The sequence below is a fragment of the Fusarium verticillioides genome, chromosome 1, assembly GCF_000149555.1.
Source record: "Fusarium verticillioides 7600 chromosome 1, whole genome shotgun sequence".
In the NCBI taxonomy this organism is placed as follows: domain Eukaryota; kingdom Fungi; phylum Ascomycota; class Sordariomycetes; order Hypocreales; family Nectriaceae; genus Fusarium; species Fusarium verticillioides.
Window position 1 is genome coordinate 3,427,781 of NC_031675.1, and position 27,380 is coordinate 3,455,160.

Consider the following 27,380-nt stretch of genomic DNA (forward strand, 5'->3'; position numbering starts at 1 on the left):
TGTATTTGTGAGGCTGAAGTGGAATGGAGGTTTCTGTGGGAGCGGGGCCACTCTCACTGTAATACTAATTGGCGTCCTCGCCATTTGACATCCGAGACTTGACATTCTTTTCAGCAGCCATTATTCGTAAATGTTGACACTAAAAGAAGGATGCCTATATCGAGATCTCTGAAATTTTATTCCTTATGGATATGTGCAAGAGTTGTTGGCCTTGTATGTTTCAGTGGTTGATCTCACACCAAGCAAATGCCTATTACCAGTATCCTTCAAACCATCCCCCTATCTTTCCACATCTACATGTTCTACATTTGACTCAATCTGTTTGAGATGATCACTGAACCTTCTTGAGAGGCTTATGTGCCTCCCTTTCTGCTTTTTCGAACCCATTTACTCGGCCATACACCCACTTGAGGAACGAGGAAGAGACTGTGACTAGCCCAGCTGAAAATGTGAACAGCATTACTCGCTGGGTCGCGGAAAGAAGTTCGAACAGTGGATATGGGTACCTGTCAGTGTTAAACGATCTGCTGACTCACACTCACCAAGAAGTCAAGAACAACTTACCACCCATTGTGGCTAAAGCAGAGCTCAACCCAGTACCAATAGGCGAAGGCAATGACAGTGCTGATTGCCATTATACCGTAAGCTGGGATGGTCCAAGGAGGGCTAAGAAGGACGAGATCCAGACTCAGTAGTACAGCAGGCGCAAGGTGAAATCCCATATCAGGGACGATGTGCAGATAGAAGTCGTCAGGCATGAGCAGCTTGGGGTCAATGAGCCTCAGTCCCCAATACAAGATTGAGATGACAACTTCCAAGGGCGTAGCAAGAACAGCAACCGCATTCTTGGCCTGGAAGAGTGTTTGGCTCAGGGTAATATCAGCCAATGCCCCGAGAACAAAGGCAATGAGTGATGCTGAAAGGCCAATAATGGTAAGGAACTGCATATGCCATCCATAAGACCTGGCTATAGGCGTATCCCAGACTGTGAGAAAGTGAAAGTTGTAACTGAAAGAGGCTATTCCGATAATATGAAGCAATAGCGAAACATTTCGTGAGGGCGACGTCAGTCGTTGAAGGGGGTGACGAGGTGCCATGATGCCCGTGGTCCAGAGAGGTTATTCAGGTGGGATGTACAAACCGAGGGCGAGAAGAAGGATTCTACGAAATAGAACAGAGAATAGAAGTGAAGGATTAGGAACGTTTGAATTCGAATGTACTACGGATATTTCACATGATATACTAAAGCAAGGAAACGAACCTGATTTGACCCGTCTTCGGAGCCGGGGTCTCGGACCTCATGGGATCCCGTTTAGGTACCTACTACTTAATACCTAGATGTCGTGACCTCAATGTGGATCTTATTGGCGCTTGTATCTAGTGGGCCTAGGAGAAGCCACAGTTCGAGGTCGTGCCACTTGAGGCTGAAATTGCCTTGACAACAATCTGGGCCTGTCGCAAAGTGTGCATCAAGGAAAACTGCATGCATCTTAACCCAGAAACAACAACGATTTTACGTTTATGGAGCAGGCCCGGTAACTGAGATGGCCTCAGATGATGACAATCGCTCACAGAAGCGCAACCATTCCGAGTTTCGTGACGATGCGTCCGGTACAGCAATCCCTATCGCGTTGTGGCTAACGATGCTAACAAACAATCGCCCAGACAGCTCCTCCGACGATGAGATGGGCCCTCAACTGCCCTCACAAGCCCCCAAGAAGAAGCGACGAGTCCTGCCCCACGAAAAACTTTACGTCGCGGCTTTGCCCAAGTCGCCCCGTTACTCAAAGTCTCTGATGCACAAGGAACAGATCCTTTTTGCGACATGGACTCCCCTGACCGAATTCCTCATCACGTCCTCGATCGATGGCGTCGTCAAGTTCTGGAAGAAGATTGCTCAAGGTATTGAGTTTGTCAAGGAGTTCAAGGCGCACAATGGCGAGATTAAGTCTGTTTCCGTGAGCAAGGATGGGCGGAGCTTCGCGACCGCCGGTGTCGACGAAACAGTCAAGATTTTTGACGTTATCACATTTGACCTACTATCCATGATCTCTCTTAATTACGCTCCCAATTGTGCATGCTGGGTTCATAGCAAGGGCGCCTCGCTGCCACTCCTGGCTGTATCCGAGGAAGCGAAACCCCTGATTCATATCTACGACGGACGAGGCGAGAAGGAGGAGCCTATCCACACTATCAAGGGCTTGCATAGAAAGCCTGTGCATCTAATGGCTTTCAACGAGGCATACGACTGTGTGGTGTCCGCCGACGAAGGTGGCATGCTCGAATATTGGCGACCGAGCGGCAACTACGAAAAGCCAGGAGGAGTTTTTGAGTACAAGAGTTCAACCAACCTTTTTGATTTCAAAAAGGCCAAGTCGGTGCCCTCATGCCTCTCCATATCTCCCAACAGCAAAAGTTTGGTAGCATTTTCTCTGCCAGATAGGAAAATACGCATCTTTGACTTTGCAACAGCCAAATTACATCGCGAGTACGACGAATCTTTGCAGGTCGCTGAAGAGATGCACCGTTCAGGGGCGGGAGCTGCCAAACTTGACAATGTTGAGTTTGGACGTAGGACAGCTCACGAGAGAGACATCGAATCGCAGACGCTCAAGTACAAGTCCAATGTCATCTTTGACGAATCAGGGAACTTTATTATCTACGGCTCCATGCTGGGAATCAAGGTCCTCAATACATATACCAACCAAGTGGTCAAGGTGTATGGCAAGGATGAGAACTTTCGCGCCGTCAATATTGCCATATACCAAGGGGCACCACAGAAGAAGGGAGTGACAACAGTGGAAATGGGCGCTTCCAGTAATCCTCTTTTACAGGAAGCAGAGACCCGAGATCCAATCCTGGTTGCTACTGGTGTTGGTAAGGTGCGGTTTTACATGTTCTCAAACGAGGAAGACATCTCCAAGTCGACACGAGATGTACAAAACGAAAAGCCGATGGTGCTGGGCAACAAGAAGGACGCACAAGCGAAGAAAACCGAAACGGGCACCGGAGCCGTTATTCACACTACATATGGAGACATTCACATCCGCCTATTCCCTGACGCAGCACCAAAGACCGTTGAGAACTTTGTCACGCATTCTAAGAATGGCTACTACAACAACACAATCTTCCACCGTGTCATCCGCAAGTTCATGATCCAGGGTGGAGATCCTCTAGGTGATGGTACTGGAGGTGAGAGCATCTGGGGCCGCGAATTTGAAGACGAGTTTAGCAGCCTCAAACACGATAAGCCATACACAGTCAGCATGGCCAATGCAGGGCCTAACACGAACGCCAGTCAGTTCTTTATCACAACAGAGAAGACGGTAAGTTTGCTCCCTGTCTCTTAATGACGAGCATACACTGATGTTGAATAGCCATGGCTAGATGGAAAGCACACCATCTTTGGTCGTGCTACCCAGGGATTTGACATCATCCACAAAATTGAGAATGTGCGGACGCACAAGGAGAAACCTGAGGAGGATATCAAGGTGCTTAATATTGATATCATATAGTAATACTGATGACCGGGCACGAGCCTGCAACATCGGAAACGCTCAAATCGCCATCCGATAGGACTAGCTGACTTCTGACATGCTGAGCCCGTGAGGATATGTAAACACCAAGAGCCCTCTCCGTGACGTCGAACTCCATTACATTGGCCAAACGCCGCCAAATAGCCCGGTGTTATGGTAACAAGAGAAAGGATAAAATTACTAACTTACCTTATTCTCTTTCTACTAAGAACTCTCCTTCCTTTTTTATAACCAGAGTCATCCTCCTAGCAAGAACTACTCTCTATTATATAAAGATATAGAAAGTATAATCCCTTCTATACCTAATATTAAAACTACCTAAAGCTCTAGCTTCTTACTCTTCTTACTCTTCTTACTCTTCTTACTCTTCTTACTCTTCTTACTCTTCTTACTCTTCTTACTCTTCTTACTCTTCTTACTCTTCTTACTCTTCTTACTCTTCTTACTCTTCTTACTCTTCTTACTCTTCTTACTCTTCTTACTCTTCTTACTCTTCTTACTCTTTATCTTTACCTACTACTAAAACACTAGTCTTCTTCTTTCTCTTATTACTACTATTCCCCTTACACTCTACAGTACCTAGCCTGCTCTGCCACGTTAGTTGTCTTCCCTTCCCTGTCGTTCTGTCTTGGTATGCTCCGCCAGCCTAGATGAAACAAGGTTGGGGAAGAGAAGAAAGAACATAAGTCCTAAACAGGGAGTAATATTATATATCTAATATAATAATATCTACAGGAACAAGGATAGAAAAGTGTAAGATAAAACTGTACCAAGTGCAGCTGTTAATAAGTGTAAATAATTACATCTATTTTTTTCTTTTCTTTTTAAATAAAAAAAAAAACAAAAATCGGCATTCTGTAATTATTGTGCTACTCGATTCGATGTTCTGTTTCCTTTTCGATTAACTGAAGCTTTCACAACCGAGCTTACCTGGTTCTGCTGTCATTCGATTAGCCACATAGGGGGGAGGAAATCTGTCCCGAGAAGCTGCCACTCCTTAAGATACTGCTTTCCCTATTGATTCGGTCTATCTCAGCCGAAGCTGTCATTCCGCAGAAAACCTTTCCCCCCAAAGAAGCTGGATCAGATAGGTAAGGTATCTGACGACCTCGGTACTGAAATACAACGCCGGGGTGCCCCTTCCAGAACAATGATAAAAAGCCAACAGTCACGAGTGACATGGAACCAATTAGAATGGAAGGCTAAATGCATGCACGAATGCTCTGTTGATGTAGGTGTAGGAGGGAGCACACAGAAATCATATTAAACATGGTGTTGCACAACTCAAGTAAGTCCAGCTGTTATTTATATTCGCCTTAACATTCATTTCATTCAGTCGGCCAGTTCGACATCCCGCAAGATCAACAACATAATAAAGGGTTCAGCCCAACGGCTGCGCCTAAATATCTGACTTTAATTAGTGCAAAAACCCACCAGCCAAAGTGGCAAGTAGTGGCCATTCGCCATTTTTATCTCTTCACTTGAGCTGAGTCAAGTTAAAAATCTGGAGCTTTCCACCTCTTGGGATCGTTGCTAAACCGGCCAGCGAGAGGGCGGGGCAAGGCTCATTTCATCCAATCAGTGGCGGGGTAATCGAACCTGAAAGGCGTGGAGTGACTCTCTTGAGTGTGACACACCGAGGCCGGCGCAAAGGGAAAGTGAAGGAAGAAAGGGACAGGTCAGGGTCTGGAAACCACATAAACCATAATTTTTGGCCCTTGTCAAGACGACTTGACGTTATTCTTACTTTTCCACACTTAGTTCTTCTCATCATATGCCCCTTTCTGCGGTACCCCCAGATTCGCGCAATTGAGTTCCTCTCTTCTCTTAAAATCCCATTCTGACTTGTATACCCTCTGACCCCACCATCGCCGTCACCATGTCTTCTGTAAGTCCACCTCTTCGAGCTCTCTGCTCTCTGCTCTCTGCTTTCAGTCTGAGGGGTGACTCACAGTGATCTCAGTTCTTCATCCCCAACAAGAACGTTGGCAACCAAGCCGACTCGGAAGATTGGAGAAGTAAGCATCTGCCAATAGCTCTGGCTTAACCAACTCGTCCTTCCAGCGCATATATTCATTATTTTCTAGTTCGCGGTTACAACCCCCTGACTCCCCCCGACCTCCTTCAACACGAGATCTCCCAAACCCCCGAGTCCAAGAAAACCGTTCTACAAGGTCGCAATGAGACTGTAGCCGTTGTTAATGGCACCGACGAGAAGAACCGATTGCTTGTCGTCATTGGCCCCTGTTCCATCCACGACCCTGCTGCCGCCCTAGCCTACTGCGACCTCCTCTTGAAAGAGAAGGAGAAGCACAAGGATGAGCTTCTCATCGTCATGCGATCTTACCTCGAGAAGCCACGCACAACTGTTGGCTGGAAGGGGCTGATCAATGATCCTGATATTGATGGCAGCTTCCAGATCAACAAGGGTCTGCGAATCTCTCGCCAACTCTTTGTCGACCTTACAGCCAAGGGTATGCCCATTGCTAGTGAAATGCTGGACACTATTTCTCCCCAGTTCCTCGCCGATCTGCTCTCAGTGGGTGCCATAGGCGCCCGCACGACCGAGAGCCAGCTTCACCGTGAGCTTGCCAGTGGCCTGAGTTTCCCCGTGGGTTTCAAGAACGGAACTGATGGTTCTTTGAACGTCGCCATTGATGCCATTGGTGCAGCCCAGCACCCCCACCACTTCCTGTCTGTTACCAAGCCCGGTGTTGTCGCCATTGTTGGTACTGAGGGCAACAATGATTGCTTCGTCATCCTTCGCGGTGGCTCAAAGGGTACCAATTTCGATGCTGAGAGCATTGCTGCTGCCAAGGAGGCGCTCAAGAAGAAGGGCGTACGACAGCGAGTCATGGTCGATTGTAGTCACGGTAACTCTTCCAAAGACCACAAGAACCAGCCCAAGGTTGCTGCCGATATTGCAGGCCAGATCTCCAGGGGAGAGGAGGGCATCATGGGAGTCATGATTGAGAGTAACATCAACGAGGGTAAGTCGTGATCATCGTTAACAGAATCGGCCTCAGCTAACTTATCGAAGGTAACCAAAAGGTACCCGCTGAGGGTAAATCGGGCCTCAAGTATGGTGTAAGCATCACCGATGCTTGTATCAGCTGGGAAGACACGGTCTCAACACTCGATACTCTTGCGCAGGCCGTGAAGGACCGCCGAAAACTCTCAAACGGCGCCTAAATTCTGATTTCTACCACATTATGGGCATGTAATACGTTTAGCGCTCGATCCAGAACAATTTTTTCTTCTTTGGGATTGGGGTTGTATATCGTTGCAATGGCTCGCGTATTTGATTCAAGGCTTGGAGTTTAATGGAATCTTGATTCAAAGGATAGATAAAAGATGAAAGGCATAAGACAAAAGGGCGAAATCTGGAAAGTAACACACAATAAGAAGATATAAAGTTATTTGTCATAGAATAGCCGGGTTTCCATTGTGTAAATCAGTCATTTCTTTATGGGAGTGTATCACACACTGTCCCTGCCCGACGCGCACACTGTAATGGCTAAGTTGTTATGTGTGGCGTGGTGTTATTGCTCCCTTGTCTGAACTTATTAACACTGTGCCCCTAAGCTCCCAACTGGCGTTTTTGAAGAACAAGTAATCTAGGTTCTCGCATTTTTAGATAATCATCGGCCCCCTTATCAAAGATACTCGCAGTAGTTTCTGTATCTCAATCATCAACCAGCAGCTCGCTAGACTTCTCCGCTATTCAAATATCATCAATTACCATTAACCCCGCGCAGTCACTCTCAGCTTCATCGACAAGGAGACGCGCCTGAGCATCCTGGTCGCGAACAATGGTGCGCGACTACTCACCACCCGAGTCGCCGCTCTCATCGGTGGACGAGTCAGACCAGTACGAAGAGGAAGGACACGATTACGATGAATCAACACTGCGGCCCTCGAAGCGCCAGCGACTCGAAGCCGGTTCAACTACATCTTCTGCTGTAGTTCCTGATGTCGAAGCCGAAGCGGTGCCTGAGCCCGATCCCCTCGAGGGCATGTCCGATGTGTCATCGGATACCTCAGGCGATATCCCCAGTTCCCCGATCAATGCGCGCCTCGACGAAGAAGACTTCCAGGAACAAGTCACAAAATGCGACTGGGATGGTTGTCCAGCCGGCGACCAGGGCAACATGGACAAGCTGGTCGAACACATCCATAATTCGCATATTGAGAACCGACAGAAGAAGTACACCTGCGAGTGGATGAGCTGTACTCGAAAGGGCCTACCACATGCCAGTGGTTATGCCCTCAAGGCACACATGCGCAGCCATACAAGGGAGAAGCCTTTTTACTGCTACTTACCTGGTATAATCACCTCCGCGGATTTTCCTTTGCTTAACATACTAACTCGCTGCAGAATGCGACAGGTCTTTCACAAGAAGTGATGCACTGGCTAAACATATGCGTACGGTTCACGAGACAGAAGCACTCCGTCCATCTGACCCTGTTCCCAAGTCAATGCAAGCTGGGCCACAGGGCAAGGGGGGCAAGATAAAAATCATCATGAAGACCAACCAACAATCTCAAGGCCCCCATGATGACATGGACGATGCTGCCAACGGCGACGAATCTAACGCCGAGTACTTCACACCATTGACGCCAGATCTCTTCACCCATGATGAGCTTGAGCTTCCTGTCGACAAGTTGTACCGAAAGTGCCATTGGGAGGGCAAATGGGCCGAGGAGATTGGAGAGTCTCTGACGAAAGAGTGCAAAGAGTGGGAGGAAATATATTACAAGGAGTGGCTCGAGAAGGAGGTGTTGCTTTCGCAGGTCATCAAGAGCGAGGTTAATTGGCATGAGCGACGACAGGCTATTCTTACAGGGGTTGTCGATGTTCACGTTCCTGGCGCCGTAGAGAGCGTCGAAGGCGAGAGAACAAACGGTGCGAACGCTGAAACCGAGGGAACCGCCAACGGGACAAAGGCGGCAGAGCTCACTGCGTAAGGAGATCTATCACGAAGGGGAATATCTTAATATATCGACAAAATCCGCCCACCAATCGCCGGATACCTTATGCAAGGCAGCTATACCTGTAACTGCACACTTTGCACCATAAAAATTTGCACCACAAAAATATCTCACGGAAGGGAGTTGATGGAGTTGGGTTATGAGGAAATTGGGAGCTTACAATACACGGGTTCTGAATTCCCAATACAGCTGACTAAATCATGGTTTAATCGAAGCATTATACATAAATTTATGCCCACGTAGCATCCTCTTATAGAGCCTTCTTCTTGGCCCGATACGACTGAGAGTTCTTGAAAGGGAATCCGCTTGTGCTCTGGTCAAACTTGTGGTACCGGCTTGTCATGGCTGTATCACCAGCAAACAACACACAGTACAATCCAAAGGTCGCAAAGACAGCACTACCTACACAGCCAAGTAGGAATCCCATCTCTCCAGTCCAGGAATAGCGACCGTAGCAGTAAAAGGCGCTCGAAGCGTGGTGGAGGGTGGATATAAGGACCGCAGCGGAAGCATAGGGAGACGGTGCGCCTTCGGGGGCCTCTGTCATCGGGAGTTAGACGAATGCGGCTCTACAAGGGAGGTGTTTGCTACCTTTGGAAGGAGAATCGAGAGGAAGAACGCCTGAGAGAACCACTACGGTAAGGCTGAGCGCAAGAAGAGCAAGCCCTAAAGAGCGGGCAAAGTACGTTTCCAAAGCTAGAGATTTAGTTGGCAGCCGACACGATAGCGAGGAGCTGTAGGAGAGCCTAACTGGTGCATGTCTCATTGTCAGGTCGAAGAAGAGACCCGACAAAGGAGGGCCAGACAATAAGAGGAAGAGCTTGAGTGCTCAACCAGAGAAAGTTACCATAGGTGTATGAAGCAATGGCCTGGGAGTTGTCAGTCGGTGAATTGAGAGCATGATAGTGAAAGCGCATACGCTCATTGTTCGAATTGTGTATAAAGTTTGAACGAGGATAGCAAAAGGCAAAGAAAAGCTACGATTTGGTCAAGGTGAAGCTATAATTGAAGATGCAAGTTGAAGCTGAAGCTGATCAACGTCTAGATGTGAGAGGCTCAGACCAAGCATCGACGTCACCTTCAACAATGTATCTACCTTACCTTATGTGTGCCCCATCGCATGCGGCTTGCCTTCCATCGTGGAACCCCACATTCCCGAACCGAGAGGCTGGATGTCTTGAATGGTTCGCCACCAAAATGTATAGAGCCGCTTCTGCCTGGTCCGATCTCGCTGTCCACTATCCCACCGAAGGCCCAGGCTGTGGAGGGTCTAAAAATCACCATTGCAAATCGCAACGTTTTTATTGCCTATCTGTTACTTTAGCACGGCCTGATGCGCCGTCTTCGCCGTGTCCGGTCCTCCGAGGAGTTATACAAAGCCAGGCCCATGTGTAATGCCATCCCGGGATTAAGTGACTATCAGAAACATTTCATACCTTATCTCTGGACTGAATTTGACACCTTTTTGGTCAGATATCAATTTTTCCTCTCTTTAATCTTCCATTGCTGCAAACTTCAGGAAAAGACTGCAGGTTTATTTGTCAGCTACCTAGGTAGTTTGCTCCAGTCATAATTACGTCCAAGTCTCCAGTTAAAAATTCCCGAGAGGCAACTCCCACTTCGACCAGAATATCCTGCCATCGATAGGCTCTCACACTTCCAACGAGGGCATCTCCTCCTCTACCTCATACAACATCTCCTCAAATAACCAGCACTATGAGTGCCATTCTCTCCGCCGACGACCTCAACGACTTCATCTCTCCTGGCGTCGCTTGCATCAAGCCCGTCGAGACTCTCCCCGCTGCCCCGCCCCCGCAATCTCTCGAGACCGAAGTTATACTTGACGGCCAACAGCCCGCTACGAATTCGAATGCGCCTGCTCAGATCTCCCTCACAGACTGTCTAGCCTGCTCTGGATGTGTTACATCTGCCGAGGCTGTCTTAGTGAGCCTCCAGAGCCATGCCGAAGTCCTCGCAACTCTTGATTCAGCCCCAGCCCTGAAGTTGGTGACAGACGATAGTGGCAAGTTCAGAGTGGAAGGGCTCGAGGAAGAGAACGCAAAGCTCTTCGTTGTCAGCGTGAGCCCTCAAACAAGGGCCAACTTAGCGGCAGCATGTGGCGGAGGTGTATCAGAAGGCGATGCCGGGCACATGCTGGACAACCTCTTTCGTGGTCCCTCTGGAATCGCTAGTGGCGGCAAATACAATAACGAGTTCACATGGGTGGTTGATACCAATACTGCCAGAAAGGCAGCCCTCGTTCTTGGAGCAGATGAAGTTCTTGGCACCTCTCAGACCGGAACCGCAACCCCAGTCAAACCCATATTATCCTCGTCCTGCCCCGGTTGGGTGTGCTATGCGGAAAAGACACACCCCCACGTTCTACCCCATATTTCAAAGGTGAAGTCACCACAGGCCCTAATGGGCACATTACTAAAAACAACACTGAGCCGAAAGCTGGGTATTGCACCTGGCCGCATCTGGCATCTGGCTGTTATGCCCTGCTTTGACAAGAAACTGGAGGCAAGTAGAGAGGAGTTGACTGAGGAAGTCTGGGCGGAAGGGGATACCGGGGGACGCGGGGTTCGCGACGTTGACTGTGTTATTACAAGCAAGGAGATTCTCATGCTCGCCGAGTCAAGAGGTCTCAACTTCTTCAATCTCCCCAAGACACCGCTGCAGAGCAAATGTCTAACCCCGTTCCCTGATCCAAAGCTCCACGAGTTTCTTTTCCCCCGTACACGGACCGGAAATTCACCTCGCGAGGCTGGCACTTCAGGGGGTCTTCTATATCATATCCTCAAGAGCCGGGTGGCACAGAGTCCTGGCGCAGAGATTGTGCATACACGCGGCCGTAACGTTGATGTTGCTGAGTACTCAATATTGGTGAATGGCGAGCCAGTCTTCCGTGCTGCCCGATATTATGGCTTCAGAAACATCCAAAACCTCGTTCGAAGACTAAAGCCGGCCAGGCCGTCTCGAATGCCTGGTGGCAAGCCTTTTGGAAGTGCTCGGAAGCCTGCAGGCAAGGCTGCCTCTCTGGAGTATAGTTATGTCGAAGTCATGGCATGCCCTGGCGGCTGTACAAATGGCGGCGGCCAAATAAAAGCTGATGACCCTGTTGTCATGGAAAGAAAGAATTACTCCGGAAATCCAGGCCCCCAAGAGCAAAAGATGTGGTTATCAGAGGTTGACGAGGCATATTTCTCTGAAGACGAGATGGGCACTGAAGATTCCGTTGTTGGGACTGCCGAGACTGTTGGTGGCATTTCCCACTCATATATAAACGATACCCTGGCGCATTGGGCGGAAGTTACAGGCATTGGCTTAGACAGACTGGCGTTTACAACATATCGTGAAGTTATTAGCGATGTTGGAAAGGACAAAACGACGGATGAGACCGTGGTGCAGCTAGCCGGAAAGATTGGAGGTGGGTGGTAGAAGCAAAACATGTCGATAGAAATAATCAACTGCCCCTGTTGCCTCGATGAGCGAACCCGAATCCTCCTCGGCCACTTCCGTCTGGTCCTTTTGGTGATCGAATTGGTGCCCGTGGTTGCAATTGCTGCTGCTCATCTCGAGGAGTTGCACTCCTACCAGGTGATGGATGATCTGGCTGGCGTCTTTGAGGAGGATGTTCGGGTTTTGGGCTGAAGTTGGGGTCGAATAGTTCGCGCCCCGAGCCTGACATGTTCTGCATTCTTCGTGGGGCATCAAACGCACGATTTTCAGGCTGGCGGTTGTCGATCTGTCGCGTGTCGTTATTCCTGTAACCGCCCCTTCCTCGGCCACGGCCGCGACCAGCGTATCCATCTATCTTGGGCGGGGTGACTGTGCCAGGTGATGAGGCTCCTGAGGATGGTGTTGATTCTCCGAAGATCTTGGCTCTGGCTTCTTCGTATCGACGTTGCTTTTCTTCTCTGTCTCGCTTCTGCTTTGCTCGCACTTCTTCTGGGCTCATCGGCACCTCCTTCTTTGTTTCGTTATCGTCATCTAATGAAAGGCTGGACATCCCTGCTGTAGCATCGCGCTTGGCGATGATGGGCTTTCGGCTGAGCACTTTGACTTGTGGTTTGAACGGGGTTGTGAGAGGAATTCCCGAGTTTGAACCAGCCTCGATGTAGTGGAAGGTTTGTGGTGTGTCGCTGTTGCAAGGAATCCTCAATGTTAGTAACACCTAGACATGTTGCTGAGGTTGGAGGGCTTACGCAGATTCCCACAACTTGCGATTCTGCTCAGCGTGTTGCGCCAGGCGCTCCGATTTGGACAAAGGCACTGGCTGTGTTGGCTGTTCGGGTTCACTGGCCATCTTGTCTGCCTGAGCCTCCCAATCATCCTCCCAGGCGTCAGGGATCACTGCGGTATTCTTGCCCATGGCGAAGAGCTTTTTCTTGCGCAAGGATCAATCTTGCTTATTGTGTATATGTCAACGCCGTCGTCTTCGTCGGGGGAAAAGATGCTTGATAGTGTTATTGGAGATCGTGAAGTTGGGCATGGAGTTGAGAAGGTTCAGCCAACAATTAATATTTGTTCGGTTGGGTTAGTAGATTGGAAAAGAAAGAAAAGGACGGGCAATGCTGGTGGGTTTTTGGTTAAGTTAGGCCCAAAAGCTGAGCTGAGCTGGCTTAAAATGGATTCACGACGTCAGGCACCTGCATTGTCTAGGGTTTTTTATTTAGGCGTTTTCTGCTCAAGGCCCCGAGTCTCGGTACGTAGTTTAGCTCAAAGCAGGGATACCAAGACAAACAGAGAAAGAAATAAAAATCGTCTGTATGCATATTTTGTTGTAATTGCAAGTCACAAATCTCGTTTCTCTTCACAACCAACTGTTTAGTGCTTGTGGATTTCATACTTCGTAGGACGAGTGCGGGGTGGCTTGCCATCCATGTTGGTGGGGTAGTAGCAGGCATAATAGGTGGGCTGTCTAGGGGAGGAAATAAAACACAGAACCTCGATCCTAAATGACAAAAAGACTTAGGTAATATAGTCTTAGCTTAGGGCAACTTTTGATGAGTTTATTTTGATACCCCATATCAAGGTTCGCTGTTTTCTTGCCCCCCGAGGGCTGTTAACCTCGAAATGCTGTTGCATTTCATCGAATTGTCTTGTAGCCCGTATATAGGTAGGTACGTAACACTGAAAACCAAGTTCTTGTCTTGTAAACATTTCCCCAAATACAAACCTAAGGAACCTCCCTAGGTACTTGGAGCCATTGTTGGAGGTCTCCCTTTATAGCCCTTCACTGGCATCGATTAGCCGTGATCTTGTGGCCGAGATCTATTCTTATCCATCAGATATTCCCTGTTGACCGCTTCAATGGCTGGCGGATCACGTTCGTCACCCATCCCTCAACAAGAAATGGCCGACCAAGCCGCCAACACAAGCGCGAAGAGAAATGCAGAAGAAACTCAGACGTTGCGCTCTAAGCTGGTTGACCAGCATCTCAGCATACGTAAGCTGTTAGGCTCGAGGGTCATTTTCTAGTGTAGTCATTGACGAGTCCTCCAGTAAACTATCCTGATCCCTTGAAGCCTCGAGCACCGTTTCAGGTTTACCCCCAAGGCATTACTCCAGAGGTAGAGGCGAAGTGGCTTCAGATGTTGAAACAGAACAGTGTATGAGTTTCTGTATGCTTGCTCGAGGTGGATTGATCTCTGACAGCAAAATGTTTAACGCAATCTATCAGTGAACGTATTGAGAAAGAAAAGTCCCCTTTTCAACCACTGATACTCAGTGTAACAATGTGTTATTCTACTCCTCATCATAATAGTAAACTATCTTTTTGCATTGATTGACTTATTAATACCATTGCAACCATTCTTTCAGACCCAATATGTTACGCACTTCTAATTATTTGACCTTTTGCACGTACTCTTGTTGGTCTCAGTTGCATGATGATTTGAGCACTTAGAGATAATAGGACACGCCCTATCAGGATAGTCAGTTACGCCAGCAGGGCCAGGCACACGACATATAGCAGGGCTGAGCTCAACTACATCTATTAGTCAGTAGTTGATCGACTGAATAGGTTACGAAGAGTCTCGCAGGAGTGTTTCGCCCTTTATGTCCATAGTTGGCTTTCGCTTACAACACAGTAAAGTGAGCTTCTTTAAGGCAATGCAGTATATTTCAAATGCCTTGCCGTCTTCATTGTCACCAAAAGTGTAAGTGATAGATACTGGTTGAGCTTCATGGCTATTCAATTCACAATTTCGTCGTTTATCATTCTCTGTTACGAAGATTTTAGTGATACACCAATCAATCGGATATATTATGAAAACTCTGATGCGGTCGGTGATATGCCGCAGTGTTCCAGGCATGATGCGCCATGCATTTCAGCTTACGGGACTAGTCACGCCTCATTGTGAGCCCCTGTAGCCCTGGCGTGCTTGTCAGTTCACTCAAAGCTATGTTACTTTGTTTCTTTCAAAACCTCACTAGCAAGTCGATGTGTCTGGTTTGAGGTGTCACAATCGGAATATTGCCCAATAGGGCAGGGGATTGTAACACAACAGCCACATGGGAAGGTTGCAGCAAGAGCTGAAAGCCGATCAATCGCCATACTAAGATCAGGTCTGTGATGACTTGGTTGGTCTATACAATGATACAGACGAGAACACCAGACCTGGTGAAGTCCCCATTGGAAGTCAACCCAACCACGGATGAGCTGAAGCATGCGATTTATTGCAATTCCAGAGAAGCCACGGACAATAAACTAGGACCCACGTTATGCCTGTCCGATTCTGATATTGTTTGGAAATATATCATATTTAATGGACGCGAACTTGTGTCATTGAGACAGGAGATCAAGGTCTCTTTAAATACACGAGTATGGACATCAGATCTAGGTTGGAAGATGTGAAACACGGCGCATATCATCCTGAGCTTGGGGAGCAAGAAAGCATCAGACCTTTATTATATATGGTGTTAAAGTATACTCAGCAATAGGTACTCTAGATTAATCCTTCCTAGATTTATATGTATATATGTATATAAAATTTAAAGAAAAAAAGCCAAAGAAAAGAAAGAGAAGAAAAACCTTATGCTAAGTTATAAGATCAAAGTCTTGAGTTTTTACTTGTATCCCTTAGCCTGAGTGTACTGTGCTGTAGAATGGTACATATGTAGTCTGGTAACTGAAACAAACTTTCAACCAAGGCCCTCAGATGACTCAAGCAGCAGATCAAAACACAATACCCTTGTTCTAGATAGTGGCAATGAAGTCATGTTGCAGTCGCTTAAACTGCCTCACCTACTGACCACATGCAAATGTTGGGACTCCGTATCCGTATTGTCGGTTCACCAAAGATCCAGTGTAACACAGTAGGCAACCGGATTAATGACAAATGATTGATGCTGAGGCCGACTTTGATGCACCGAGGCTGAAAAGCAGGGTGAACCAGAGTATACGGCAGACGGCGACTTGTGCTATCGGTCGGTCACCTCGCAGGCCTGGGTTTTGGTGAGCTGGGCTGTATTGAACAATGGCAAAAAGGATCATGCATGCCATGGCACGGCTGGATCCTTTAGGCCTCACGGAACGAGGAAGTCGTCCCGAGCCGGAAGGGACCATAAGCTTATGGGTTGCAAGGCTGTTATTGATACTTTGTGAAGATGTACTGGAATACCTTGACCTATCACGAGATATTCATGGTCCACTGGTCAGACACAGTAAGGTAGTGCTAGAGTTGAAAAAGACCCTGTTAAGTTCTGGGCTTCTTGTGTTGTCTTGTGGTGGGGGCTAAGGTCAACTAAAGTTAGGTAGAGATGTGTTCCTTCGAAATGAGTGTTATTGGGTTATTATGATCAAAATAAGATATCATAATGCTTCACCCCCGAAATCTCCACGGTTCTTAGTGAGCTGGCCATGCTATTGAACCAGGCTAGGGCCAGACACCGTATTGCTCATGGTTAGCAAAGCGGTTAACAAAGTGAAGTATCAGGCTATCAGCCAAGCAATGGCAGCACGCAGTTTTCGCCAAGCCTTAGGTACCGCTGGTTGCTGATGTTGATGATGTGTAATATAAGAGGAGTACTCCGTATGCAATCAGCAATGAACAACTCTTGTTGAACCCCCGCCTGAAGTGAAAAGCCCCATCAGTCTTTGAGCGAGTGGTTGGAAGTTTGTTTCCTGTCGTCTCAGAAGATGGGAATTGCGATGGCAGACTTGCAGAGGGACCATCTCCTCCACTTGCCGGCCTATTGTTAGGTAGCCCTGCTGGTGTAAGTCGCAGCTCGATTCGAAATACGCACTCGCACTGTGGAGTGTGTATTGTAATCTGTGGATACGCCTCAGTAGGGTGCGGTATCATGATTCAGTTGAAACCCGACAACCTCCATTATCCAAACCAATTTGGGAGTTTTGCATCTTCCAGAAGACACCGCTGTTTTGTAAGCAGCCAGAAGGCAACTTACGGTGTCATGCCTGAATTCCCTACCTTCGCAGGTTGTTTGTTAGAGCCAAGTTCGACAATATTGGCCTGGTCCCATCAGCTCGTTCCAGCGCTGATGTCATGGACATTTCTTGAGGCATCCACCTTCAGCTCCCTAGACTCATCTCCAATGCAGCCTTGACTGCAAACGTATCTTCAAACCCGTTATCGGTTTTTATCAAGAGGCGGGGTTATTTTTTCTACAAGAACTAAGAGCCCAAGAAGCCCGAGCCTTTTAGCGGATGGCGCCGAGCCAACTTCAGAAAACAGATCAGTGTGCAACTCAAATCATCCTGATGGAAGTTTGGGGTCGTGAAGCCGAATACCGAAACACCAATGTATTCAGCCTCGCAGAGAAGAAAGCAGACGTCTCAACTGTAACATAAAGTCCAACGTAAGTTGCTGCATTTCGGATCTAAAAGCAGTGAGTTTGAGTCCGGAATAGTAGGATGATGTAAGCATTAAAAGGTATTTGACGCTGCCTCCGATGACATGAACCGTAATCAAGTACCTGAATAGAATACCTCATCATGCAACCTTTCTCTCCCCATCCAAGTATTTCAGAGCTCTACAGCATCTCTTAGCGGCTACCGAGCCCTCCCAAGGACTAATAATTCGTCTGCTTTTGGCTTATCTGATTTTGGGAACCAATACTCGAATTTCAAGTTGAAAAGAAAACACAAGTTGCAAAGTACTCCAACCTCCCCGACTTTCGTCTTGCGCACTGTACGAACTTCAACACCCCTAGAGCCCGCATCAGGTCACCCACGCCCACCTCACCTTGACCTTGCCCCAAAAAAGACGTCTAATTATCATCTCCATCGCTTCTTCTGCTCGTGCCATCTCAATCTTTCCCCTCTCCCTTTTCTCAACAATAATCATCATATTTTCTGTCGGCGCTCTTGATCACCGTCTCTTATCGCGACTTCATCCTACCATCGACCCGAGCAACGATCCTGGGGCCACGGACGCCCAATCCGACAACGTTATACGATTCACCTCACGCAATATACCCGCTTCGCCCCTCTCTTCCTCCGCCGCAACAATTCGGCCCTGTTTTTAAGCCGCGGCAGCTCCTCGCCGCCAGCCATGACGGGCACTGAGACCTCCAATGCGGGAGGAGGTTTTGATCTGCTACGAAGAGCAACTCAAGCAATGATGTCTAGGTTCGTCAATAATGTTTTCCTCTGTCGTTCTTTGAAGCTATTGTTTTGCCTTGTTTTACTCCTGCGTGTTATTGCTATAACCATATGGTGCCCTTTTCATCATATTTTTGGCGGGGGACTCGAGATCGATGTCCCGTCCTCTAGCGACGTGGTGCTGCCATGCCCCTCACCAGGCGTAGTCAGTCGGTGGTGGCGATGATGACGGACTTGCAGCACTTGAGCTCAATAGCTTCAGTGACGCCTCTTCCAGCCATAGCTGCCATTGGATCCCTTGCTCTACGACACCGCTTGCCGATGGGAACCCATATCACGTCACATGGAAATGGAACCGCTGCTGGCACTTACAGCTGTTCACGCAGGCCTGCATCCCACTATTGGGCCTTGTTGGGCTCTATCTAGTGGACAGCTGCCCTGTAACCGCACTGCAGGACGACGTCTCGCTTTTGCGTTGGCTGCCAGAGCATGGGTTCCCCATAACAGCCGTCGAGCCTTGCCCTGATATTGTTGGCAAAGCCTGGCAAACATGGGAAACACGACATTATAACAGAAGCTCGCAAACACCAATCAGGGTGCCGCCGTTCCTTGGACTTCAGTTCGCCATCGCAGTGGAGCCGAGCATTCGCCGCTGCCGTCTCAAAAACACTTTGCAGCCTGTTCCCAAACGAACAAAAAAGACATGAGCAATCAATGGCTACCGTGGCATTCGCATTTCCCTGCAACAGGCAGGTTGTCTTATAGCCGCCTTTTTTTTTTCTTCCATACAAGGACCATGTTGCAACTTTGCAAGCTCAGGTCTGACTCGCTCCAACTGTGATTGGGCCCAATCCAAAGGCTGCCCAGCCTCGGAGTCAGTCCCTGCGTTCGGCCCCGCTATCAGCTTCAGTTTTCGACGTTTTGCTCCTGGTCCAAACAATTTTGGGCAAAAGTCCTTAGGGAAAAAGGAAGCTTTTTGGACAAGCCTGACCCCGGCCGCAAAGCGAGATTTTACTCGCGGCAAAGAATTGATCTCGTCATCGTCCTTTCTTACAGCACATTCAAGTATCGAGCCTCCACTTGGTCCCTTCACAGTCCGTCTTACACGGCCGCTCTCGGCAATCCCATCCTAATCTCTACTGCTCGCTCGCTGGTCCTGGCGCTTCTTTCGCATCCACACCGGCGCGAACACACCACTGGCTACCAAGAGTTCAAAGGCCTTCCCATTCCGTGTTTTTCTCGTCATAGTCGCATCGTCAGAGTCCACCTCTTCTGTTGTTGCCCATCTCATCTCCTCTGGTGGTCCCTCTCGGCCTTCGCCCTGTTTACCCTCTAGTTGACGCGCTTGGCAACCGTCATGAACTAGTGTTCCCACTTTGTTTTTTTCCCCCGCGCCGGTGCTTCGGCGTAGAAGCATTTATTCACTCACTGGAAATCTTTTACAAAAATGCATGGGGTTATTAACAAAAACGTCAGGTCTGCGGCAGACGAGGATGGCGCCGATCACATTGGTCTCGAAACTCCTCGATCCGGTGTAGCTACACCTCAACCCGATCTACAGGACAAACGCTTACCAGGAATCATGAGCTACTTCGGCCAGGTTCGTAAATACCCTTCCACGCCTTCGTCAGCTCCCAGTTCGTCACAGAGTGATACCACTCTAGACCGAATTTCAGTTGTGCCCACTCCACCAGCCGGCCTGCAGTTGCAGGCACACACCCAAGGCTCTCCTCGCGGCTGTGAGTCCTCGGCTTTGGATCGTTCGCTTCTTCAACATGAGCGTCCTAGTTCTATGCCAAGTACTACTGAGCGGGATGAGCATAACCTTTCAGATCCCTACCCAACCCCACCCACTTCTCAGCCCTCGTCTTCGGGGGGTTCTATCTCCCAGGACATGATTTCTGCAGACTCAGGGGCGCATGGCAGGGCTACGGTCGAGCAAAAGTCTTTTACACAACAGTCACAATTCAAGAAACCCACAGCCTCACCATTCACCACCACCCACTTCCAAACTTCCAATGACCCATCACTACCTGAACTTGACTCCTCCAAAAACGCAGCACCTACCAAAGACTCCATTATTTCTTCGCATCCTGAGCCCAGTACAAGTTCAGGCGCCTGCTCAGCTGCTGCCCCCGGCAAGTGGCATTTTCTTAATGGACTCAAGGAGCTAACTCGTATGACGTTCAAGAGCGGCAACTCGACTCCTACTCGAGCAATGTCGGCTGCTCGACCATCTGGCTCCGATAGAGCCCCATCCTCCGGAAGGACCAGTCATGACGGTGCTGAAGTCAGCGGTGCCCAGACTCCAAGGAGTTCTGCTGGTGCCCAGGCGCCTGCCGCCAAGGGAAAGCTAACAATCAAGATCAATGAGGCTCGCGGGCTTAGGAAGAGTCGGGACCCTTATGTTGTTGTGGTTTTCCAGCGTAGTGAGCTCATTTCCGGGGGTCCCCACCATATCGATGAGGACGATAACCTCAGTGTTGAGCCACCTCCAGTCGCTGGTGGTATCCCTATCCAGCGATCAGGCAGTGACTCTGGACGTCCTTTGGCTATTCCAATGAGGAGCAGGCAAAGCAGCAACACCAGCATTAATGACTATGGCTCGTTCCGTAACCGATCCGGAGGTCAGCTTACATTCACCAACCCAAAATGGGATGCCGAAGCCGAGTTGTAAGTTGCCTTCTGTGGACATTTGTGTCAGAGATTCATTACTGACACTGGCTAGCGACGTTGTGGACTATGATATGCTGGTTGATGTCTCGGTCTATGATCATGGAGCAACGGGCGATGAATTTCTAGGTCATGTTGATTTTCAGGCCAGCAAGGATCCTGGTGCCACCGTCCAGGGTTGGTTCCAGCTGCAGGGCCATGCTGATACTATGGCAGAAAATGCGCCAACCGGTGAGATCTTCCTCGAGGCCATCTACCACAGAGCAGAGAGGAAGCAATTTGGCCCCACTGATTTCGAGATTCTGAAACTCATCGGCAAGGGTACTTTCGGTCAGGTGTATCAAGTGCGAAAGAAGGATACTCAGCGCATTTACGCCATGAAGGTTCTGCAGAAGAAGGTTATTGTGCAAAAGAAGGAAGTTGCCCATACCGTGGGAGAACGAAATATCCTGGTTCGAACCGCCATGTCCGACTCCCCTTTTATCGTTGGTCTCAAGTTCTCTTTTCAGACACCATCAGAACTTTATCTCGTTACTGATTACATGTCTGGAGGTGAGCTGTTTTGGCATCTACAGAAAGAGGGTCGGTTTGACGAGAAGCGAGCCAAGTTCTACATCGCCGAACTGATCTTGGCCATTCAGCACCTTCATCATAACGACATTGTATACCGGGATCTGAAGCCTGAGAATATCCTCTTGGATGCTAACGGACACATCGCCCTTTGTGACTTTGGTCTTTCCAAGGCCAATCTCACAAAGAATGACACTACCAATACTTTCTGTGGAACAACCGAATACCTTGCGCCTGAGGTTTTGCTAGACGAATCTGGCTACACCAAGATGGTGGACTTCTGGTCGCTTGGAGTTTTGGTCTTTGAGATGTGCTGCGGCTGGAGCCCATTCTATGCCGAAGATACGCAGCAAATGTATAAGAATATTGCTTTCGGCAAGGTGAGGTTTCCTCGAGATACCCTGTCTCAGGAAGGACGGAATTTCGTCAAGGGACTCCTCAATAGAAACCCCAAGCACAGACTAGGTGCGACCGACGACGCCGAGGAGCTGAAGAGACACCCCTTCTTCGCCGATGTCGATTGGACTCTTCTCTCCAAGAAGCTTATCACTCCACCTTTCAAACCCAAATTGAAGTCTGAGACGGACGTCTCATACTTCGATCCGGAATTCACGACCGCGCTGGATCAGAATGGCTCTCTGAACGAACGTGCTGCTGCGTTGGCCCGAGGCTATGCCGCTTCAACCCCTCTTTCTCCTTCCGTTCAGGCCAACTTTCAAGGCTTCACGTTTGTTGACGAAAGCGCATTAGATGATCATATGCGAGACAGAGCAGGACTCGTTGATGAAGATATGGATGATGGACAACATCACAGGAACCGCGATAATGACGATTGGGACAATATCGACGACATTGACCTCAGGAAGGCAAACCGGATGAGCGGGATCGTGAAGACTGGACATGATGAGCACATGGTGGGTGGTTCTCACTTTGACGTATAATGCGGCAACTCCTTTTTCCTGCACAGTATTATTCCAGTCAAGCTCCACGGCGTTTCAACCATGCTGGAGATTGATCTATCTCTACGTGTCATACAGAAAGCAAAAAGTAATATTTCGCAAAACTTAAAAACCTCACCTCTTCTTCCCCAGTTTTGCATGTGGGTTACGGATGTCTAATTTGTGGAATTATATGCATCGAGGTCGGCTGGTGTTGCATTGCATTGATCGTCGAGCTGTACGGGACTGATGGCGTTTTATGGTTGTGGAAAATGAGAAGAGAAGAGAACGAGACACAAAAATAGGAGGATCAAGTCTATGTTGGTGGATCCCTCCATTGAGGGCCATTTTTCCTTAGTTTGATTCCCAGCAGTGACAGGAGGGCCATATGAGTAATGAAATGAGAATGCCACAGCTATTCTTGAAAGGACCCGGAAGGGAAATCGGTCTCTCGTTTTATTCTAGACTTGTCCTTGTTGGATATAGTAAGTAGCCTATGGAGAGTTCGAGCCAAGCCTACCAGCCTTCTCGGACTTGTGGTTGTCGATGACGTTGATTGCCACCTGACGTCGATAACCAAGAGCTAGTGCAGCATAGCTTGAGGGATGAACGAAGTTTGGTATTAGATTACATGAGAGTATTCGAGGGAGGTTGAAGTCATGGATACATCATTGATGTCAGAAGGCATACAAGGCTGATCCGTATATGCCCTACAACGTCAGGTCGGGAGCTTGAGAGGTAGACCCACGGTTAATCGTATATCATCAGGAGATAAGACATAGGGTTTCGAGGTTTAGCATGCAACGTAATGTATAAAGTCACCTGCAAATGATCGTTGTAGCAATTTGCTTGTGCTTCATTTGGTGTTCGCATTTCGCAATTAGTTCCTACGGGCAACCGAAAAAAAGGTTGATTTTTTAGGAAAATGTACACAGGATTCTTATCCCCAATCCACTTGCTTCTGCTTCTTCTTTCTCCTTTATCACTCCGGCTCATCTTCTCGGGGGTGAGTTGGTGTCAGCCTCCCTTCTTTTGCTACCCTCATGAAACGGCGGCGCTGGGTGGTGAGAAATGATACCCGAAAATGCGCTGCGGTCGGGATAGTCTATGTGCTCCCAAAGGTTGAGAAAACGCTTTAGTGGTGAGGCTCATCCTCCTCCTCGGCCTCAAGCCAGTCGGCAACCTCGGGGGTACCAGACTGGGCAGAGCTGTCCTGACCCTCAATCTCAACGGCCATGCTCTCGTACTCCTTCAGGTTGCTGGCGAGGTCGGTCTCCTCTGGAGAGGCAGGTGTCTTGGGGAGGTTGAATGTCTGGACGTTGCCCTCAGCATCGGACTCCTTGACGGCGGGGATCTTGTAGGCCTTGAGCTCCTTGAGATAAAGCTCCTGGACAAAGTCGGCTATAAAGGTATGATGTCAGCAAGTGAACGTTGGTTCGGTTAGATCATATTCGGGCTGATCGGGTAACGGCCTGTCAAATTTGATGAGAGATGCGAGACCATATAGCAAACCATGATTCGAACTCTGATTGATATCATTTATTTGATGCTGGTTGTTTGGCGACGTCGGAGCTTAGGTGGAGTACAGGTTCGGGTATAGGACAGGTCCGACCGGGAGAAATAGACAATCGAGATGATGTATTCGCGACACCCAAAGGAATTGACCGAGGAGTATAGAGCAGCGTAGATAGAGTCTTACCTTTCCGGGAGACAGTGGGAGCAATGAAGCCCCTCACCTGAACGGCATTGGGTCTGGCGACACGAGAAACAGCCGCAACGGCGGAGCGAGCGCGCTATAAAACCATGAGTATTTTTTCATCGCCTAGGCCTGACTTTTGTTCTTACCGAAGCCCTGGAGAGTTGAATGAGCATTTTGAATGGCTGGTGGTGGCTCAATTGAGGGGGTAACTCCGGGGGAGATGGGCGAGGGCGAGATCGAGGGCGAAGTCGATTGAGGGTTTTGGGGGAAAAATCGTGAGAGGTTGCACTGGACCATGCGTCTTCCCCCGGTTAGAGCGGTTCGGCCTTGCTATCGTGGAGTTGATGCCTGAGGTTTGAGAAGGCTGTCGGAGCTTCACGGATCATTGGCACGTGATCTTTGAGAGGTGTGATTGGCCAGGATCGATCTATATATGTTGCAGTGGACCCTCTCTGCTCGGGCTATTCACTTACACGGAGATCAGTCAGTATGCATCTTAATGCTCAATTTGTTCGAGAGAGTATATCCAACTACTGTAGACTGGTAGAGTCTTGCTTACTACCACACTCCTTTCAGCTCTTTCTAGTTGTCGCAATTTGCCATATTCGAATATCAATGGAGCAACAGCTTCCAAAGTTCATGCTAACCATATTGCGCAACACAATGGTCACCAAAATTGTTTGATCTAATCCTTTCATCAAGTTTATTGATATGTTACATGCTAAGTTAAAAGGATTTCCAAAGAAACAAAGAAGAATAAGAAAAGAAGAAGAATAAGCCAAGGATTGAGATCGCAGTTAAAACATCTTGCCGTTTATCAGATCCAGTCCCGATGGGCCGAAAATCTATGGTATCACAATTCACGAGTTCCGATATCCAAAAACACCTTCTAAGCATTACAGCTCCGCCATATTACTCCTCTTTTAGGTTAACGAGATACTTTATCGTGCCTCCTCCTGAGACATCTGTGGAGAGATTTGCTTGGCACGAGAAGCGTTCCTTCGCCTCTCACCAATAAAGGCAGCAGCCAAGTAGAGGATGGCAGCGATACCGGCAATGACGGAGTATGCGATGATGTACTCATTGGAGGAGTTGGCAAGCTGAAGACCAAGGCCCCCGTTGACAATACCGATGATGATGAGGGCTCGGCCGAACCAGATGTGAACATGGCTGACAACTCCTCGCTTGCGGTGGCTCACAAAGTACCGATGGTGCATGTAACCAAGGACAGGCTGCAGAGTCATCAAGGCACAAACAGCAGTGCCCATTGTTGTGTGGGCTTGTTTTCCCCACTAAAAGTCTCACATTAGTACTGATGGACAGGTTCCGATGCGAGCGCATCCCCCAGGGGAGAACTTACGTAGCCACCGTCACGAGCATATACGTATCCAAGGCCGAATCCAGCCCACATGAGGAGCAACATGACAACTTGCCAGCCCGCATGGATGAGCCACTTTCCAAGCATGGGCATAAGGATTGCACCGAGAGGATATCCAGCAATGAAGACAATCGACATGATGATACCGTGAGCACGCAGAACAGTCTTGCTGGGGCTACTACCACTTCCGTTCTGTGTCACGGCACCGCCGGAGCTAGAACCAGAATTCGAGTTGGTGTTTTCGTTGCTGCCAGTGAATGGGTTGCTGTCGGAGCTCATTGTGGCTTTGGCAAAGTCAACGCTGAAATCCACATGCTTGTCGTGCTCAGAGATGCGCTCCTCCATGCTTGTCGAATCCAGGGAATTTCCATTCCTCCAAGCTGCAATCCACGAGCTCGTTCCCTTGAGACTAAGATCAACACAGTTGTTGCAACGAATGTTGGCGATCATCTGCTTGTCCTTGATTCCGGAACCGTCGAGGAGCTCGAGTCCGCTTCGCTTCGTGTACTGAGGCATGACCTCTCCGACACCTCTCCTTGGGCTCAGGGTGACATTGCCGTTGCCGTCTTGGTAAATGATGAACATATCGGATCCAGCCATTTGGGATCCAGTGCCCAGTCCTGCCCATTGTGCGGATGTTGGTGCCTTGATCTGGAAATAAAAGCTGCCAGATCCCGCGCTTGCAGAAGCCTCAGGGACACCCCATCGGAAACAGACGTCGCCATTGTCCGGGCAGAAAGAAGATGTGATGGCAATTGCACTGCCAGCGGCAGCTGAAGGAGAGTTGTTAGCTGGGCGGGAGTGGTGTGCTGAGCTGACGGGAACGACTTACAAAGCACCGCTAATGATGTGCTGAAAGTTGACTTCATGGTATTCTTGGGAACGAAACAGAGGCAGAGACAGATGAAGTGAAGAGACGGGAAATGATTTTTACTGCGAGTGAGGTGATTGGAATCTTACATGAGGGGGACAATGAAAGTACTAAATATAATAAGCACAAACAAAGCACAACTGGAGATAGACCAGGGGGCCATTCCTATATTGAGACGATCGTCCACTGGCCTGCAGACGCTACGCGCCGCAAAGCCACGGCAGTGTTGTGCGATACAACGCCTGGTGCCGGTGGTAAGGGACGATTTACGAAGTCGAATACTACCAAAGGGACCCGGCAGATGACATTACAAGTGCCGCGATTAGTTAGTCTGGCTCAAAGGGACGGATCCTTTGAGCCCAAGGCTTGGACCCAAGGGAAGGGATCGATGTTGTCGTCAGCTCTTTTGTCGGATCCGCCCTGGTTAATCCTTGTCAAGAATGAGATGAAAGCGATTAAGGTTTCACTCACACTGCCACAGACAGCCAGCTATTCATGGCTTTCCACGCCAGTAGATAGGCTTAATGCCATCGCGGGTTTCAGTGCCGAACTGGTGGCAGTTTGCCCGCTTAAGCGCTTGAGGACACAGTCACGACGCCGGAACGATTGGTCAACGGCGCATTTCTTTCAGTCAAGGCATCATGATGCTGAAACTGTCGCCGTTGGAAAGGTGTGATCGTGTGCCTTTCTATCCGTTATCCGAACAAGAGGGAGAGGCCCTCTCTGTTTCAGTAAACTCTCGGTGTTAGAATACGCGCTCAATTGCTGATGAATGCTCAGCCTGCCTGCCAGTGCATACGACAAGGACTCAATCACTGAGAAGGGCTGTGATCATTGATGACAAGCTTGCAAGGACTGAAAGAAATGGCGGCCGACCCCTACAGGGATATCTCCGCAGGTGAGATCTGGGCTGTCGGGAAGACTCTCTTTTTTGACTAGGCGCCCTAATCTGGTAAAAGATCTGACTATGCTTCTCTCTCGGGTAGATTGATCAATCCGACGACAGACGGCCATCCCACGTGGGGCACCGAGGTTTCAACGTGTGAATAGCCTCAGAGGTCCACGTCAGAGTCTACCATTGGCAGTATCGTATTTGTCTGATGATGTCGCATAAACAATTCTCTCTCATTCCCCCAGGCCCACGGCTACCCC

At 48.9% G+C, this 27,380-nt stretch overlaps 12 protein-coding genes across 22 annotated transcripts; 6 read left to right on the top strand and 6 right to left on the bottom strand.

The window, feature by feature from the left end:
* Positions 1–560: 560 nt before the first annotated feature.
* On the bottom strand, positions 561–1,097 carry FVEG_00938 (hypothetical protein; the record flags this gene model as incomplete). The annotated part of the gene is made up of 1 exon (XM_018887668.1): positions 561–1,097. One exon carries the CDS (start codon positions 1,095–1,097, stop codon positions 561–563), a length of 537 nt encoding a protein of 178 aa, XP_018743444.1.
* Positions 1,098–1,388: 291 nt separating this feature from the next.
* FVEG_00937 (peptidylprolyl isomerase) lies at positions 1,389–3,753 on the top strand. Of its 2 annotated transcripts, none has more exons than XM_018887667.1 (3): positions 1,389–1,611; positions 1,670–3,326; positions 3,378–3,753. In XM_018887667.1, exons 2-3 carry the CDS (start codon positions 1,686–1,688, stop codon positions 3,513–3,515), a joined length of 1,779 nt encoding a protein of 592 aa, XP_018743443.1. In that variant the 5' UTR covers positions 1,389–1,611; positions 1,670–1,685; the 3' UTR covers positions 3,516–3,753. The 2 variants fall into 2 exon arrangements, with proteins under 2 accessions (XP_018743443.1, XP_018743442.1); XM_018887666.1 differs by having other exon boundaries at positions 1,666–3,326; positions 3,378–3,657.
* Positions 3,754–4,966: 1,213 nt separating this feature from the next.
* On the top strand, positions 4,967–7,117 carry FVEG_00936 (phospho-2-dehydro-3-deoxyheptonate aldolase, phenylalanine-inhibited). The gene is made up of 4 exons (XM_018887665.1): positions 4,967–5,424; positions 5,500–5,554; positions 5,624–6,526; positions 6,577–7,117. Exons 1-4 carry the CDS (start codon positions 5,416–5,418, stop codon positions 6,726–6,728), a joined length of 1,119 nt encoding a protein of 372 aa, XP_018743441.1. The 5' UTR covers positions 4,967–5,415; the 3' UTR covers positions 6,729–7,117.
* An 11-nt stretch (positions 7,118–7,128) lies between these two features.
* On the top strand, positions 7,129–9,444 carry FVEG_00935 (hypothetical protein). Its single transcript, XM_018887664.1, has 2 exons — positions 7,129–7,862; positions 7,915–9,444. Exons 1-2 carry the CDS (start codon positions 7,349–7,351, stop codon positions 8,502–8,504), a joined length of 1,104 nt encoding a protein of 367 aa, XP_018743440.1. The 5' UTR covers positions 7,129–7,348; the 3' UTR covers positions 8,505–9,444.
* FVEG_00934 (hypothetical protein) lies at positions 8,505–9,677 on the bottom strand. 4 transcript variants are annotated; one of them, XM_018887661.1, is made up of 5 exons: positions 9,448–9,668; positions 9,280–9,397; positions 9,120–9,224; positions 8,689–9,068; positions 8,556–8,603 (listed from the first exon to the last, which is right to left on the bottom strand). In XM_018887661.1, exons 1-4 carry the CDS (start codon positions 9,451–9,453, stop codon positions 8,779–8,781), a joined length of 519 nt encoding a protein of 172 aa, XP_018743437.1. In that variant the 5' UTR covers positions 9,454–9,668; the 3' UTR covers positions 8,556–8,603; positions 8,689–8,778. The 4 variants fall into 4 exon arrangements, with proteins under 4 accessions (XP_018743436.1, XP_018743438.1, XP_018743437.1 ...); XM_018887660.1 differs by having other exon boundaries at positions 8,505–9,068; positions 9,448–9,677; XM_018887663.1 differs by having other exon boundaries at positions 9,120–9,397.
* Positions 9,678–9,872: 195 nt separating this feature from the next.
* On the top strand, positions 9,873–13,307 carry FVEG_00933 (cytosolic Fe-S cluster assembly factor NAR1). Its single transcript, XM_018887659.1, has one exon. The coding sequence runs from the start codon at positions 10,245–10,247 to the stop codon at positions 11,967–11,969; it is 1,725 nt and encodes a 574-aa protein (XP_018743434.1). The 5' UTR covers positions 9,873–10,244; the 3' UTR covers positions 11,970–13,307.
* Positions 9,996–13,295, bottom strand: FVEG_00932 (hypothetical protein). The gene is made up of 2 exons (XM_018887658.1): positions 12,737–13,295; positions 9,996–12,673 (listed from the first exon to the last, which is right to left on the bottom strand). The coding sequence occupies exons 1-2, from the start codon at positions 12,901–12,903 to the stop codon at positions 11,995–11,997; spliced, it is 846 nt and encodes a 281-aa protein (XP_018743435.1). The 5' UTR covers positions 12,904–13,295; the 3' UTR covers positions 9,996–11,994.
* Positions 13,308–13,663: 356 nt separating the features above from the next.
* Positions 13,664–14,359, top strand: FVEG_14752 (hypothetical protein). The gene is made up of 2 exons (XM_018903724.1): positions 13,664–13,980; positions 14,037–14,359. The coding sequence occupies exons 1-2, from the start codon at positions 13,845–13,847 to the stop codon at positions 14,147–14,149; spliced, it is 249 nt and encodes an 82-aa protein (XP_018743433.1). The 5' UTR covers positions 13,664–13,844; the 3' UTR covers positions 14,150–14,359.
* Positions 14,360–14,707: 348 nt separating this feature from the next.
* On the bottom strand, positions 14,708–19,058 carry FVEG_14751 (hypothetical protein). The gene has a single exon (XM_018903723.1). It carries the CDS (start codon positions 16,838–16,840, stop codon positions 16,514–16,516), a length of 327 nt encoding a protein of 108 aa, XP_018743432.1. The 5' UTR covers positions 16,841–19,058; the 3' UTR covers positions 14,708–16,513.
* FVEG_00931 (AGC/AKT protein kinase) lies at positions 16,888–27,298 on the top strand. Of its 7 annotated transcripts, XM_018887653.1 has the most exons (4): positions 16,888–18,126; positions 19,576–19,699; positions 20,291–20,772; positions 20,828–27,298. In XM_018887653.1, the coding sequence occupies exons 1-4, from the start codon at positions 18,050–18,052 to the stop codon at positions 22,281–22,283; spliced, it is 2,139 nt and encodes a 712-aa protein (XP_018743425.1). In that variant the 5' UTR covers positions 16,888–18,049; the 3' UTR covers positions 22,284–27,298. The 7 variants fall into 7 exon arrangements, with proteins under 7 accessions (XP_018743425.1, XP_018743426.1, XP_018743423.1 ...); XM_018887654.1 differs by having other exon boundaries at positions 16,888–19,699; XM_018887651.1 differs by having other exon boundaries at positions 19,576–20,772.
* Positions 23,416–24,152, bottom strand: FVEG_00930 (F-type H+-transporting ATPase subunit H; the record flags this gene model as incomplete). Its single annotated transcript, XM_018887650.1, has 3 exons — positions 23,416–23,681; positions 23,980–24,073; positions 24,126–24,152. 3 exons carry the CDS (start codon positions 24,150–24,152, stop codon positions 23,416–23,418), a joined length of 387 nt encoding a protein of 128 aa, XP_018743431.1.
* Positions 24,921–26,226, bottom strand: FVEG_00929 (hypothetical protein; the record flags this gene model as incomplete). The annotated part of the gene is made up of 3 exons (XM_018887649.1): positions 24,921–25,271; positions 25,340–26,130; positions 26,190–26,226. The coding sequence occupies 3 exons, from the start codon at positions 26,224–26,226 to the stop codon at positions 24,921–24,923; spliced, it is 1,179 nt and encodes a 392-aa protein (XP_018743430.1).
* Positions 27,299–27,380: the final 82 nt, after the last annotated feature.

What these genes read in the sequence shown, in the direction of transcription:
- FVEG_00937 (XM_018887666.1), top strand. Translation starts at nt 1,545, where the DNA reads ATGGCCTCAGATGATGACAATCGCTCACAGAAGCGCAACCATTCCGAG. An exon ending in GTTTCGTGACGATGCGTCCG is followed by an intron (nt 1,612 to 1,665) that starts GTACAGCAATCC and finishes ACAATCGCCCAG; the next exon opens with ACAGCTCCTCCGACGATGAG. An exon ending in TTATCACAACAGAGAAGACG is followed by an intron (nt 3,327 to 3,377) that starts GTAAGTTTGCTC and finishes GATGTTGAATAG; the next exon opens with CCATGGCTAGATGGAAAGCA.
- FVEG_00936 (XM_018887665.1), top strand. An exon ending in CGACTCGGAAGATTGGAGAA is followed by an intron (nt 5,555 to 5,623) that starts GTAAGCATCTGC and finishes ATTATTTTCTAG; the next exon opens with TTCGCGGTTACAACCCCCTG. An exon ending in TGAGAGTAACATCAACGAGG is followed by an intron (nt 6,527 to 6,576) that starts GTAAGTCGTGAT and finishes AACTTATCGAAG; the next exon opens with GTAACCAAAAGGTACCCGCT.
- FVEG_00935 (XM_018887664.1), top strand. Translation starts at nt 7,349, where the DNA reads ATGGTGCGCGACTACTCACCACCCGAGTCGCCGCTCTCATCGGTGGAC. An exon ending in TTTTTACTGCTACTTACCTG is followed by an intron (nt 7,863 to 7,914) that starts GTATAATCACCT and finishes AACTCGCTGCAG; the next exon opens with AATGCGACAGGTCTTTCACA.
- FVEG_00934 (XM_018887660.1), bottom strand. An exon ending in TGACAATGAGACATGCACCA is followed by an intron (nt 9,225 to 9,279) that starts GTTAGGCTCTCC and finishes CTAAATCTCTAG; the next exon opens with CTTTGGAAACGTACTTTGCC. An exon ending in TCTCGATTCTCCTTCCAAAG is followed by an intron (nt 9,069 to 9,119) that starts GTAGCAAACACC and finishes TCCCGATGACAG; the next exon opens with AGGCCCCCGAAGGCGCACCG.
- FVEG_00933 (XM_018887659.1), top strand. Translation starts at nt 10,245, where the DNA reads ATGAGTGCCATTCTCTCCGCCGACGACCTCAACGACTTCATCTCTCCT.
- FVEG_00932 (XM_018887658.1), bottom strand. Translation starts at nt 12,903, where the DNA reads ATGGGCAAGAATACCGCAGTGATCCCTGACGCCTGGGAGGATGATTGG. An exon ending in CGCAAGTTGTGGGAATCTGC is followed by an intron (nt 12,674 to 12,736) that starts GTAAGCCCTCCA and finishes TCCTTGCAACAG; the next exon opens with CGACACACCACAAACCTTCC.
- FVEG_14752 (XM_018903724.1), top strand. Translation starts at nt 13,845, where the DNA reads ATGGCTGGCGGATCACGTTCGTCACCCATCCCTCAACAAGAAATGGCC. An exon ending in TGACCAGCATCTCAGCATAC is followed by an intron (nt 13,981 to 14,036) that starts GTAAGCTGTTAG and finishes CGAGTCCTCCAG; the next exon opens with TAAACTATCCTGATCCCTTG.
- FVEG_14751 (XM_018903723.1), bottom strand. Translation starts at nt 16,840, where the DNA reads ATGATACCGCACCCTACTGAGGCGTATCCACAGATTACAATACACACT.
- FVEG_00931 (XM_018887651.1), top strand. Translation starts at nt 18,050, where the DNA reads ATGACGGGCACTGAGACCTCCAATGCGGGAGGAGGTTTTGATCTGCTA. An exon ending in ACTCAAGCAATGATGTCTAG is followed by an intron (nt 18,127 to 19,575) that starts GTTCGTCAATAA and finishes CAAAAACGTCAG; the next exon opens with GTCTGCGGCAGACGAGGATG. An exon ending in TGGGATGCCGAAGCCGAGTT is followed by an intron (nt 20,773 to 20,827) that starts GTAAGTTGCCTT and finishes GACACTGGCTAG; the next exon opens with CGACGTTGTGGACTATGATA.